The sequence below is a fragment of the Melanotaenia boesemani genome, chromosome 17 (genome assembly GCF_017639745.1).
Source record: "Melanotaenia boesemani isolate fMelBoe1 chromosome 17, fMelBoe1.pri, whole genome shotgun sequence".
In the NCBI taxonomy this organism is placed as follows: domain Eukaryota; kingdom Metazoa; phylum Chordata; class Actinopteri; order Atheriniformes; family Melanotaeniidae; genus Melanotaenia; species Melanotaenia boesemani.
In genome coordinates, this window is record NC_055698.1 from 26934669 (window position 1) to 26948535 (window position 13867).

The following is a 13867-nucleotide window of genomic DNA, read 5'->3' on the forward strand; positions in this document are numbered from 1 at the left end:
CAAAGTGAAAATGTACCAGTGAGTCGTGGGCCAAAAACAGTGATTTTAAGGGTGAAAAACCAATAAATTACACATTACACGCTACAAACATCAATATGGGAAAATAACTAAAAAGGCATGGTTAAAATTATAACAACAATCTAAATTCTAACCAAATATAACGCAAAATGTCATCAACAACAAACAGTTCATTAAGGCCACATGTTAACACTACAGGGAAACATGAAGTGGACTTTGGACATTACTAGCCTGTCAATGTTTGGTTAAATCAACAGACAAGGTGAGTATGCCGTTGAGGTGTGAGTCCATCTTTCATGTGTGGCATACTTAAAATAATTTTGATATGTTATAGGTGCGCCAGATGTAACAGGCTGGCGGGCCAAATTTGGTCCTTAGGCCGTACTTTGGGCACCCCTGCTCTAACGAATTGTAGTTTACTCTGAGTTAATGCACCATGAGGCCTTTCACTGAACCATTTTAACATGAATATTTATATGATGACAGACTTAAAACATTTTCATAGATGCAAAAACCCTGAAACTACATGGATATTCTGTAACTTTTTTGAGAAAATTTAAAAGCTGGATTAAAATAATTCTCCCATATCTGAATGTTAGTTATCATTTTAGCTCCTTTTAAAAAGTTTTAAACACTTCCTTTTTCTTTTTTTTCCATTTTATGCAACTGGTGGGACAATTTTTTCCTCATCTTTATTGTGTTATTTTACAAAAATTTAATGAAACATTTTCTTTTCATGAAAAAGGTTTTTTATTAAACTTAGAAAAACTCAGTTACAAAATCCAAAGAAAACCTAAGAATCAAAACATCACAAAGATTAAGAGAAAAAATGGTAAATCGGAAATCGGAGTATAAAGGAACAGTGTTTGACACTGAAGAAGAAAAGCTGTGGCAGAATAAAACCAGGATCAGATTCCCAGTGAATCAGGTCAGTACTGGGAACACTGGTCTCTCCTCAGTGTCTCTGAGAGTGGAGTCTGGGAGCCCTGGGTGGCCTCACAGGTCACAGAGCCCACCTTCCTCCACTGGTCTGCAGGGACCCTCAGGGTGCTGCTCCAGCTGTAGTGGCCGTCCTTCTGCAGCACCCCGGGGCTCCTGCTCTCCTCATAGCTGCTGCTGCTGCTGCCGTCCACCTTCCAGGACAGACTCCAGTCTGAGGGGAAGCCCTTGTTGGCCAGACATGTAAGTGTGGCATGGCCCTTCTTTATCTCCTCACTAGAGGGGGGCAGCACCGTCAGGGTGGGACGGGCATCACCTAGGAGACACCAATCAGATTAGAGGACAGGAACCACACAGCTGTCAATCAAACAGCAGACATCTTTACTGTGAGAAAGTTGATTTTCTCCTTTAAGAAGTTTCTACCAGATGTTTTCCTGCTCCAACAATCACTGACTCACATTGTTTCACTTCCCTTTTAGAAACCTCTCATGCATTTCAGTTCAGAATCAGTTTGAAAAACGTTCAGACATTTACATGTTTTTACTTTGGTTCCAATTAAAGTCAAAATACATGAATAAAAATTAAAAGCAACTCACTGAAATCCACGAATCACAACTAAACCAGAAAGCGCTGAATAACAATATAATTTCCAGATTTAATTGTTCTGTAGTTGTTTAAAATTTTCTTTTTTCTGTTTTAGAAAAAGTTTTAATGTTACAAACGAATGAAGTCAAACAAAAATTATTAACATGGATTTTCAAAGAAATGTGGAAGAATTTTAGTAAAGCTGATCTCCAATTAGGTTTAATAGAAATATTTCTCATTAAACAAAAGTAAATATATTTTTCTTTCTACTTCAGGCAAACATTAAACTAATAAAGAAAAACTTGATTTAATAATACAGTCATGTGAAATAAAATCTAAACTTACTTCCAAGCTCCAGTCTGGTTCCTCCACCAAAAGTCCACCACAGTGATACAAACTCATTGAACCACCGTACAAAAACCTCTGACTGTACAGAGACACGACCGTCTCATATATTCACACTGAACTAAACCTTTGAGCCACAAGATGAAGTTATTAGAACGTTTTTCTATCACCTCCAATTCCTCATGATACGTTATTTTGTTTCCTAAAATGTCAATATTCTTTATGAAGTGAACGTTGCATCTCAGTGAACAAATTGTTCAACATTTATTTAGTAAAAACATTTCTTTGTTATTCTGATCATGAACAGAAAATGTGAAAGATGAGAATTTAGCTTCTAAAATGAAACAGAATGAAGTTTTACTTACTTCCAACATCCAGTCTGGTTCCTCCACCGAACGTGTACCACAGTGATACAAACTCATTGAACCGCCGTACAAAAACCTCTGACTGTACAGAGACACGGCTCTCTGACTCTGGAACAAACAAACTACAACATGATTGAATGATGTAGTTTCAGGACATTCAGCTAATGTAAAAAGTTTAGATGATAAAGTGCAATAAATTTACGCCATTTATATTTTTATTCAGACATTTGTTCATTTTACCAAATACATTTTTTTATTTAAAAATAACGAAAAGTTATAAATCTGATTTAAAATCAAATTTAAGATGAAACTAATCCACTTTATGTCTCTCTACAAAAAATATTGTGAGAAGAAAGAAGAAATAATGAATTTAAAAAGTCCACTGGGTGAACATGGTTGTGCTGGTGGAGTGGATTTTAATGAACTGCAAGATCAGCAGTTTGATCCCAGGATTTTCCATAATCCTCATCATTGGACACTGAACCCCACATCGTCCCCGATCACTGTTTTGTTACTGTAGAGAAAAAATGATGCATTCAGTACAAAGACTATATGATAAGTAGCGCTGGGTGAGCTGGTAGATGAATGAGTAGAAAGTTCAAATCTGTTTTGTAGCATTTAGATAAAGATTAGGAGGCATTATATGTAAACTTTTTCTCTACAACATAAACTCTCAAATGTTAATCTGAATCGAATATCATTACGACATAATATTAATATAAACTAAATGATTTATTGATAATCATCATCATATTGACCCAAGTCCCTGTTGGAGTGAGTCAGCAGATTTCCATAAAGAGCCACTTTGCATCAGCAGCACCATGCTCCAGTGCTCTGGGAGAGTTTATAGTCCTGAGAGTTGAAGACTGGATGACTGACAGCTGTCCTTCATGACAACAGAAGACACAGAAATCCTCCTCATGAAAAACATGACTTTGATCTGCGTTCTCATCTGGACTCTCCTCTGCTGCTGCTTCACAGGTAAAGTCCAGAGAATGAAACTCCTCTCCTCTATGAACATCCGTCCCTCTGAAATGAAGCTGACTAAACCATGAAGCTGCTTTATGTTTTTGTCTCTGTATCCTCAGAGTCCAGAGGACAGGTCACAGTGACTCAGCCTGCAGCAGTGACATCTGATCTGGGACGAACCGTCACCATCACATGTAAAACAAGTCAGAATGTTCATATTTGGCGTGGCAACCATCTTTTAGCCTGGTACCAACAGAAAGATGGACAATCTCCTAAACTTCTTATATACTATACAAGCAGCAGAGCATCAGGGATTCCAGGTCGTTTTACAGGCAGTGGATCAAACTCTGACTTCACTCTGACCATCAGTGGAGTTCAGGCTGAAGATGCTGCAGTTTTTTACTGTCAGAGTTTTCACTACATCAACAGTCAGCGGGTGTTAACACAGTGAAAAACAGTCGTACAAAAACCTCCCTCAGTCAGACTGAACAGAAACTGAAATGACGGAAACAGTTCACTGAACACACACACACACACACACACACACACACACACACACACACACACACTTTTATTTATAAAGTGCACATCTGATGAAAAGTTTGACTGGATAAAATCTTGGTGGAAATTTTTTTTATATATCATCCACGATTTTGTAAGACTTCAAAACAGAGTTAATTTTGTCACAGCCATAGAAAATGTTCCTGGAAGTGACCTTTGACCTCAGCTTCGCAGTTAAATTGTTTGAAAATATATGTGTAAACAACAAAATATATCTATCTCTACATTTAAGTCACATATCAAATTCAGAAACCTTCATAAGTAAATCTGACTCAAAGGAAACAGTTTATCTGTGGATATGACTCTTTAAGAAACTAAAGCAACTTTGACATATGTGCTGAAACAATTATTTATTCATTTTCTGTACTGCTTACTCCAATTCATGGTTATAATAAAGCTGAAGCCAATCTCAACTATTCTCAGGTGAGAGGCAGAGTTCATCCTAAACATGTCCTCAGTCTATCGTACAAATATAAAATGAGAATATTATAGGAAATCAATGAATTAATTTAAAGACGATCAAAAGCCAGCAGGCTGCATAACAAGAATGTCGGTGGTTCGAGCCTCGGCTGAGGAGGAGTTCAAACAGGAACCTTTCTGTGTGGAGTTCACATGTTCTTCCTGTATATACATGGGTTTTCTCTGGGTACACTGGCTTCCTCCCTCCATCCAAAGACATGCAAGTTAAGTTATTTGGTGGCTCTTAATTCTCAGGAGGAGTGAATGTGAGTGTTTGTCTCTGTGATGGACGGGTGAACCATCCAGGTGTCCTGTCTCTCACCTGCTAATAGCTGGTAAAGGCTCCAGCTTCCCCGTGACCCTGAATTGGACTTAGCTGTTTAGAAAATAATTTAATGAATAAAAACAATCAACAATCTAAATATTTTGCTTTCCCATCAACAAAATAAAGCTGCAGGATTGTAGAAAAAATTGTGCTTCTGGACGCAGGCTTATAAATTATATGAGAAAATGCTGTAAAATCTCAGATTACCCCTGTCCTCTGGTCTGCAGTCCCTTGATGTCCATTTTATAAGGACGTTACTTTGACAGTTCCAGGTTAACATAGTTTGGCTGTGAACATCTGGGCTAGTGTAGCGTGACAAGCTTAGCTGTTAACATCAGCTGCTTTGTGACCACACACCTCTGGGTTAGCAGACAAATGGTTTGTATTAAAGTCATTTTTCAGGTTTGTGGTACTTTGATGTTACAATAATTATAAAACATGTTTTATTCTTTAGCATGAACCACATGTGTTTTATAAAAATCTCTTGGAACAAATTCAGGCCCGAATTTATATGAATATGTTTTCTTATATTCCTGAGCAGGAGAACATATTAATATCTACATATTTTTCTTAAATGTTCTATAATTGATCAAATTTCAGAGGATAAAACATATTAATAATTTTTTTCATAATAATAATAATAATAATTACTATTTATTTTTCATTTTTTTATCAACCTAAAATACAAACAATTAGTATGTGTCTTTATGTTACTTCAACATTTTAATAGTCTGGTATGTGTTATTAAATGTAATGAATAGAAATTATGTTTATTTCATTCTCCGAATATCTTTTTTATTTTTACATTTTGAGAAAACAAAAATGTCTAAATGAAAAAGAAAACAGACAAAATTTGAAAACAAACATCTTTATTATATGAAAACATGAACTTCTTTATTTTGAGAGGAAAATATGAAAATTAGGAGAAAGACCAGGAGAAAGTTGATGAATCCAGAGTGAAGTCCCAGTGAATCAGGTCAGTACTGGGAACACTGGTCTCTCCTCAGTATCTCTGAAACTGGAGTCTGGGATTCCCTGGTAGCCTCACAGGTCAGATATCCCACCTTCATCCACTGGTCTGCAGGGACCCTCAGGGTGCTGCTCCAGCTGTAGTGGCCGTCCTTCTGCAGCAGTCCGAGGCTCCTGCTCTCCTCATAGCAGTTTTTACTGCAGCCGTCCACCTTCCAGGACAGACTCCAGTCTGAGGGGAAGCCCTTGTTGGCCAGACACATGAGTGTGACATTACCCGTCTGCAGGTCGTCGCTGGAGGGGAGCAGGACTGTCAGGGTGGGACGAACATCACCTAGGACACATCAGTCGGCTTAAGGAACAAGGGACCACACAGCTTTCAATCAAACATCTGACACCAGAAACGTTGACGATGGTTTTGTGTTCCAACAGTCATTAACTAACACATTGTTTCACTTCGTTTTTTCCTTTTAGTTTTAGAAAACTGATGCAGATCAGTAAACAGACAATCGTTTCACAGTTTATTATTTAAAAAAAAATTGATCAGGTCTAGACGCTCAGCTTTATCTTTGGTCTGTCCAGCTTCACATTTTAAGGAAATGTGATAAAGAAAAAAAAAATTAAATTCCTTTTCATTTAAAAACACTTGATCTCCATCATCAAGATCTCTAATTATTACTTGAACAGAATATTTTTAGATACCAGTTTATCAAAGCTGATCTGAATTAGGCTCCATGAGGAGGAATAAAAACAGCAGGTCCAAAATGTTAAAAGTTTATTAAAATATGTTAAACTCCTGTAGATATTAACCACTTTAATAACTACCTTATGACATAAATAGTTTAAGTTATAAGAAAAACTTACTTCCAAACTCCAGTCTGGTTCCTCCACCGAACGTGTACCACAGTGATACAAACTCATTGAACCGCCGTACAAAAACCTCTGACTGTACAGAGACACGGCTCTCTGACTCTGGAACAAACTCTACAAACTCATCATTAGACTGTACGGTTTATGTAATAGAATAGAAATGATCTATGAGATAAGAGAAACATGCAACATTTTAAAAATATGATCCATTTTCTAGTGTTTTTATTCTCATGTCTTTTTATGTACTGTGTATTTATCATGAACTCTGATGAGCAGAACATTAACATGATGAATCAATTTGAGAATTAGGACAATAAAATAAACTATTTCTACCAGAATTTATATATCTACATATCAAACAATGTACAAAGGTCAAACCTTCAAAATAATCTCAAGTACAAACAACATTGAAATGAAAAGATACAATCCTGATTAAATTTCTTATAAACTGATTGAACCAACAACAACAATAATAATAATAATAATCATCATCATCATCATCAGATTGATCCAAGTCCCTGTTGGAGTGAGTCAGCAGATTTCCATAGAGAGCCACTTTGCATCAGCAGCACCATGCTCCAGTGCTCTGGGAGAGTTTATAGTCCTGAGAGTTGAAGACTGGATGACTGACAGCTGTCCTTCATGACAACAGAAGCCACAGAAATCCTCCTCATGAAAAACATGACTTTGATCTGCGTCCTCATCTGGACTCTCCTCTGCTGCTGCTTCACAGGTAAAGTCCAGAGAATGAAACTCCTCTCCTCTATGAACATCCGTCCCTCTGAAATGAAGCCGACTAAACCATGAAGCTGCTTTATGTTTTTGTCTCTGTATCCTCAGAGTCCAGAGGACAGGTCACAGTGACTCAGCCTGCAGCAGTGACATCTGATCTGGGAGGAACCGTCACCATCACATGTAAAACCAGTCGGAATGTTGAAGTTTGGAGTGGTTACCATCTTTTAGCCTGGTACCAACAGAAAGATGGACAAATTCCTAAACTCCTCATATACTTTGCTAGCAGCAGAGCATCAGGGATTCCAGGTCGTTTTACAGGCAGTGGATCAAACTCTGACTTTACTCTGACCATCAGTGGAGTTCAGGCTGAAGATGCTGCAGTTTATTACTGTCAGAGTCGTCACTACATCAACAGTCTGTATTTGTTCACACAGTGAAAAACAGTCGTACAAAAACCTCCCTCAATCATATTGAACAGAAACTGAACTGACAGATACAGTTCACTGACCACACACACACATACAAACACACACACACGCACACACGCACACACGCACACACAAAAATTCAAGAACCGATAAATCTTCTGAATATTCATTAACAATATGAATTTTTCTTGACAACTTTATCAGCTGAAAACTATCTTGGTGGAAACACACATTATATGATTATAGAGTCGTGTTTTATCTTTTTCTTCATTAATATCTATAATGTTGTGCAGAAAGCATCATGTGACAGTCACAGAAAAAGCTTGTGACCTTGTGCTGGTAACTGTCTTAATCGTACTGAACTTAAAAGGTAAAAACAATGAAGACACTGATCATCATCAGAAAACTTACCAAGGAAATAATAATTAAAAGTAGATAAAACATCCCCCAAATTTCCAGAATATTACTTTAAACAACAATGATATAAAACTTTCCTCTGAGTCAACTGGAACCATTAAAAACAAAGAATAAAAACCCAGTTAATACTGTGGAGCTCAAAGTCTGTCCAGCAGAAAGAAATGGAGCAGTTAAGCTCAGCAAGGTCTATTTATTGACTACAGAGCAGCTTTCAGTTGTATCACATGACTCATGATGACTTGAAGCTTCATTTTTACCTTTGGGATCAGATTCTCTAAATCTGATGTATTTGTTTACTTATTCTACCATTTTTTTTCATGCTGATATAAATGTTGAAACATTTTCCTTCTGACAATTATCATCTGACCTAAAAATTCAAAACAGTCAAAGACTGAATATCAAGTCATTTTAACCTCCAGGTTTTAACTTTAAGTCTTGATTTTTATTGTTGTTTTCATGAGAAGTTCTTAAGATGCTGAATGAAGATTGAATAATTCTCACATTACAAAACCAGCAAATAATAACATCCAAAAATTATAAAGATTTTTACAAGCAGCTGAATTAAAAATAATTCCCCCAAAATTATATCTCCTGATGCAAAAATCTCACATTCAAAGATGAAACATGATACCATGTAGAGGACAGCTGCAGCTGACTGACTGTGTGTGTTTGCATATGTGTCCTGCCTCTCTGCTCCCAGCTGTTAAGAGGTCAGTGTTGATCAGTGGCTGTTCAGACCTTTCAGAGACACTGAACACAGGCTGAAGATGTTGCAGTTTATTACTGTAAGAGTTTTTATAGCATCAACAGTCAGTATGTGTTCACACAGTGAAAAACAGTCGTACAAAAACCTCCTTCAGACTGAATAGAATGTGAACTCTCAGATGTGGAGACTGTTGCAGTTCGCTGCACAAACACACACACACACACACAGAAACACACACACTCTAACACACACCAATGCTTCAATGACAAGACACACTTCTAAAGAAAATTTTGGATAAAATCTTGATTCAGAATTTTTCTAATCATCATCCACGATTTACTAAAACTTTTAAACAGAATTAATTTTAACAAATTTGTCACAGAGAAAATTCCTTTGACCTCAGCTTCACAGTTAATTTGCACAGTTTTAATGTTTGTAAATATATAACCTGGGAAAAAAAGTTATGTATTAAAAATATATTTAAAGATTTATTCCTCAGTCAGACTAAAGTGAAACTCTGTGAGTGGGTTTGTGTCTCCAGAGCTTTAGTGATAAATTAATACTTTGGAGGACTATATGAGATAAAATTGTTTTTATGGAAATATATCTAAGTATAAATCAGATTTAAATCAGATTTTATTTATTGATAATGTTAAATGAATCAATGATAGATAAAATTCCTTATTGTGACTGTTGAACTTGTGTTTACAGTAAAACATAAGAAACCATGAGTTCAAAAAACAGATAAATGAAAAATATTTCATAATAAGAAACCTAATTATCAAATATAAGTAGAAAAAAAAAGAAAGAGGCTGCACGGTGGTGTGGTGGTTAGCACCGCAGCCTCACAGCAAGAAGGTCGCCGGTTCAAATGTTGGCTGGGGGGGGGGGTTCAAACCTTGAGGACGGTGGCCTTTCTGTGTGGAGTTTGCATGTTCTCCCCATGTATGCGTGGGTTCTCTCTGGGTTCTCCGGCTTCCTCCCACCGTCCAAAGACATGCATGATAGATTAATTGGTTACTCTAAATTCTCCCTAGGAGAGAGTGTGTGTGTGAATGGCTGGTTGTCTGTCTGTGTTGGCCCTGCAACAGACTGGTGACCTGTCCAGGGTTTACCCTGCCTCTCGCCTGCTAAAATGCTGGGATAGGCTCCAGCTCACCCGCGACCCATAATGGAATAAGCGGTCAAGATAATGGATGGATGGATGAATAAAAAGAAATAAATAAATGCCTCAAATATAAAACCATTATACTACATATGATTGGAAATTCATCATGACTAATCTGATGTCATCAAGGCTGCAACTAATTTAAAATTTTTAACAATTAACACATAAATTATCGTCGTCATCTTTCAATTTATTCCCCTGTTCACTGAAAAGCTGAACAACTGTAATATATGGAAACATTCATCTGCTGAAGATGTTCATGCAATTTTATAAATGTCCAAATACATTAATGAATGAATCATGAAGACTTGAAGAAAACTCAATTGATTGCTAACAGCTGTTCCTACATGAAGTTGAGACAAATTCATTTAACTGTACCTGAAAGAAAACTTTCATATGTTGTGGTTCTGTTGTGGAAATTTCATATTATTCCCTTTATTATATTGTGTCTACTGATCCCTCTCAGGGTAAACAGGTTGTTTACGTTCTTGGTAATTAAGTTTAATACTGAGTAGCCTGTTGCTATCGTAAATGGATGCATTCTTTAGAACAGTTCGCTCTGACCTGTGTGACTTATCTGATACCAGCCAGGCGCCTCAGGATGACCCAGTCGGGCATCCTGCCTTAATGTCACTGGGGTTGTTTATGTGCTCAATAAACTGAAAAAGCTCATTAGGTTTGCTGAAGTGTCTAATCCTGTGTGAGGAACAGACAATCTCTTTGTTTGTATTTCATGATGTGCTGTGACATGATCATTCTGCTTAAAAGATGCTGCATGTGTGTTTCTTATCAGATTCTTTTCAGATCTTTGTGCTGTCAGACCTCTGAGCAGTCTCTCAGGAATTGCAATTCTATTCTTTCTATTCTTCCTATTCTTTCTATTCTTTGTATTTTAATTCTGTGTTCGAATAAACTTGTAATCATTCTTCACTTCAGAACCAGACTCCTCAATCCTTGACAGAGTAACTTTTTTTGCCTCAACAGTTCTGAACTACAATAAATTCCTAGAATCAGCATCTCTTCATGACACATGACTGATTTACTCGGTGAAATGCAGCAGTCAGTTCAGTTTCTGTTCAGTGTGACTGAGGGAGGTTTTTGTACGACTGTTTTTACAGTGTGAACACATCTTTACTGTTGATGCTATGAAAACTCAGACAGTAACAAACTGCAGCATCTTCAGCCTGAAATCTGCTGATGGTCAGAGTGAAGTCGCTCCCAGAGTTTGTTCCACTAAAAAAAAATCAGAAAATCCAGACTGACGACTGAAACAAGCAGCTTTCACCTTTTTCCATCTACACCTATCATATAAAAATTATTCTCTTCATTTTAGATATCTATCACTTGTACTGGATTTCTTTTAGATATTTTTCTTTTTATTCATGTTTTTCCAGGATCATCAAGTCAAGTTACTGTCATTTAGATTCCTGGATGAGATGGTACCTTCAGAAAGGTACCTTCTGTAGGAGTAAGTTCAAAAGCAGGCAAGTTCCCACACCATTTTATATTGGTTTTTTTAAATGTTTTTTTTAGGTTGGATTGGGGTTTGTAAAGCTTAATACTTAATATAATCACCCTAACACGCAAATTAGATCAGGAAAACTCGTTTTTTTTAAAAGACAAAGCACTATTAATGGAAATAAAATGATATTTCAGATTGAAATCAGACATGCTGAGTCAGCTTAACATGCAGTGAACTGGCAGCCATTTTATGTTGACATTTACCACTCCGTCACAATGAAAATGGTGTATGAAATATATACAAATTTGAAGTTGTTTTAAACTTTAAATTATTAATTTCTAGTAAAGGAGACTTTATTGGTGGGAAAACACAAGATTTTTAGAAATTATTGGTCAAATTGTGTGCATATTGTCTGTGACGGGGTGGTACAAGAATGACTCCTGGGTCTGAATAAATATAGGTAATATTAATATTACAGGTAATATTAAGAAGTGTTTTATACCTGAGGTGTAAAATGTGTTCTTTTGGAGTTTAAACCTATCTTTTATATTAAGGATTTCTTAAAATGTTTTTTGTCCTTGATGAAATCTTTTAAAGTACAAAGTGGAAATAGCACCCGTTTCACAGAATGACTCAAAAACAGTCGTACAAAAACTTCCCTCAATCAGACTGAGTAGAAACTGAACTGACTGCTGCAGAGACTGATAACAATTCACCAATAATACACTCCTAAACACACTCACATATTCAGACACATTGTTCCACCAAAATGAATAAAACATTGCAGGTCATTTTATTCTAGTTTAAAGTTTATTTATCTTATATTTCAATATAAACCTAAAAAGATTTTTTCTGTAAATCACATCAGTTCAGTTTTCCAGCTTAGTCACAGAGTTCATCATGAGGTCTCCAAAACCATGACGACAATAATATGACAGAAATATCAAAGTCAGTCTCTGATTTCAATAAAGATTTTACATATTTATGATCACATATCAAACCAACCTGTTCTTCAGTGTATTTAATTAACGTTTTCTCTGCCTCAGTCCATGAATAAGCAGCACATATTAAAAAGTAAACACAGATCAGCTGTCTGCAGCAAGGTTATTATAGTTAACGAAAACTAACGAAAAAACGAAAAATAAAAATAAAAAAAACATTCTAGTTAACTGAAATAAAAATAAAAACGAGAGTTTTTAAAAAAACGAAAACTAACTGAAACTGTATTGTGTGTTTACAAAACGAACTAAAACTAACTAAAATTAAAGCAAAAATGTCCTTCGTTTTCGTTTTTTGTAAATTTATTTCATACATAAGGCTTTGGGGTTGATATGAAATCTATTTACTTCGCTCTGCCGGATTTACGCCACGTGTCTGCGTCGTACGGCCGTGACGTCACGTGTCAACAGCGTGTCCGCCCGCGCCGGCTAGCGTGATGCTACGGAGAAAGTTAGGAGAAGCGAGGAGAGTCCTATTTGGGATTTCTTTCGTTATGACCATGTCAAAGATGAAGTGTCTTGTTGAAGAAGCAGGTGGTACAATATGTGGAAGGAAAGACCACAAATCTGAAAATCCATTTGAAAAGCTGCACATGAAGGTTAACCAGGAGCACCTGGACCAGGTAGCCTTTCTGCCTCCCTCCACGGATTGATAAGCTTCAGCCAGGCCAAGCAGCATGGGGAGGGAACGTGAGTTACAGACACACTCTCAGTTACACACACACAGAGTCTCGCACATGCACACACATACGCAAACAGACCTACACATACAGTCACACACAAAATCTTGAAAAGCTGAATTTGAGAGGCTTAAATTAGTTTTTGTTTAGTGTTGGACAGCAGGTTATGTATGTTTAGCATAGAAGGAAAGGCAGTTTATTTGTACAGCACATTTCATATACAGGACAATTCAAAGTGCTTTACATAAAACAAAAGCATTAAAGATATTAAGAAATAGTAAAAGGCAGCAGCACATAGCAAGAATCACAATAAAATCATAAATTACATTAAAATGATTAAAAGCAAGATGAGTTAAAAAGCTAACATGCAGATTTCATGCATAGGTGCATGAGAAAAGAAATGTTTTTAACCAGGATTTAAAAATGTCTACATTTGGGGAAAGTTTAATCTCCACTGGCAGTTTGTTCCATTTGTTTGCAGCATAACAGCTAAATGCTGCTTCTCCATGTTTAGTCTGGACTCTGGTCTGGACTAGTTGACCAGAGTCTTTGGATCTAAGAGCTCTGCTAGGTTTATTCTCTGAGCATATCACAGATGTATTCTGGGCCTAAACCATTCTGGGATTTGTAAACAATCAGAAGGGTTTTAAAATCTATTCTGTGACTGACTGAGAAGCCAGTGTAAAGATGTTAAACTGGTGTGATGTGTTCAGATCTCTTAGTTCTGGTTAAAACTCTAGCAGCAGCGTTCTGGATGAGCTGCAGATGTTTAATGCTCTTTTTAGGAAGTCCTGCTAAAAGAACATTACAGTAATCCAGCCTACTGGAGATGGATTCATGGATGATTTTCTCCTGGTCTTTCTGGGAA

The 13867-nt window shown here is 36.6% G+C and overlaps 4 gene segments (V, D, J or C); 2 read left to right on the top strand and 2 right to left on the bottom strand.

The window, feature by feature from the left end:
• Positions 1-785: 785 nt before the first annotated feature.
• LOC121656394 lies at positions 786-2309 on the bottom strand. The segment is given in 3 exon segments: positions 786-1273; positions 1888-1989; positions 2291-2309. Coding segments are annotated over 3 exon segments (447 nt in total).
• An 872-nt stretch (positions 2310-3181) lies between these two features.
• On the top strand, positions 3182-3673 carry LOC121656704. The segment is given in 2 exon segments: positions 3182-3233; positions 3341-3673. Coding segments are annotated over 2 exon segments (384 nt in total).
• Positions 3674-5487: 1814 nt separating this feature from the next.
• LOC121656395 lies at positions 5488-6813 on the bottom strand. The segment is given in 3 exon segments: positions 5488-5869; positions 6400-6538; positions 6784-6813. Coding segments are annotated over 3 exon segments (495 nt in total).
• Positions 6814-7085: 272 nt separating this feature from the next.
• On the top strand, positions 7086-7577 carry LOC121656397. The segment is given in 2 exon segments: positions 7086-7138; positions 7246-7577. Coding segments are annotated over 2 exon segments (384 nt in total).
• Positions 7578-13867: the final 6290 nt, after the last annotated feature.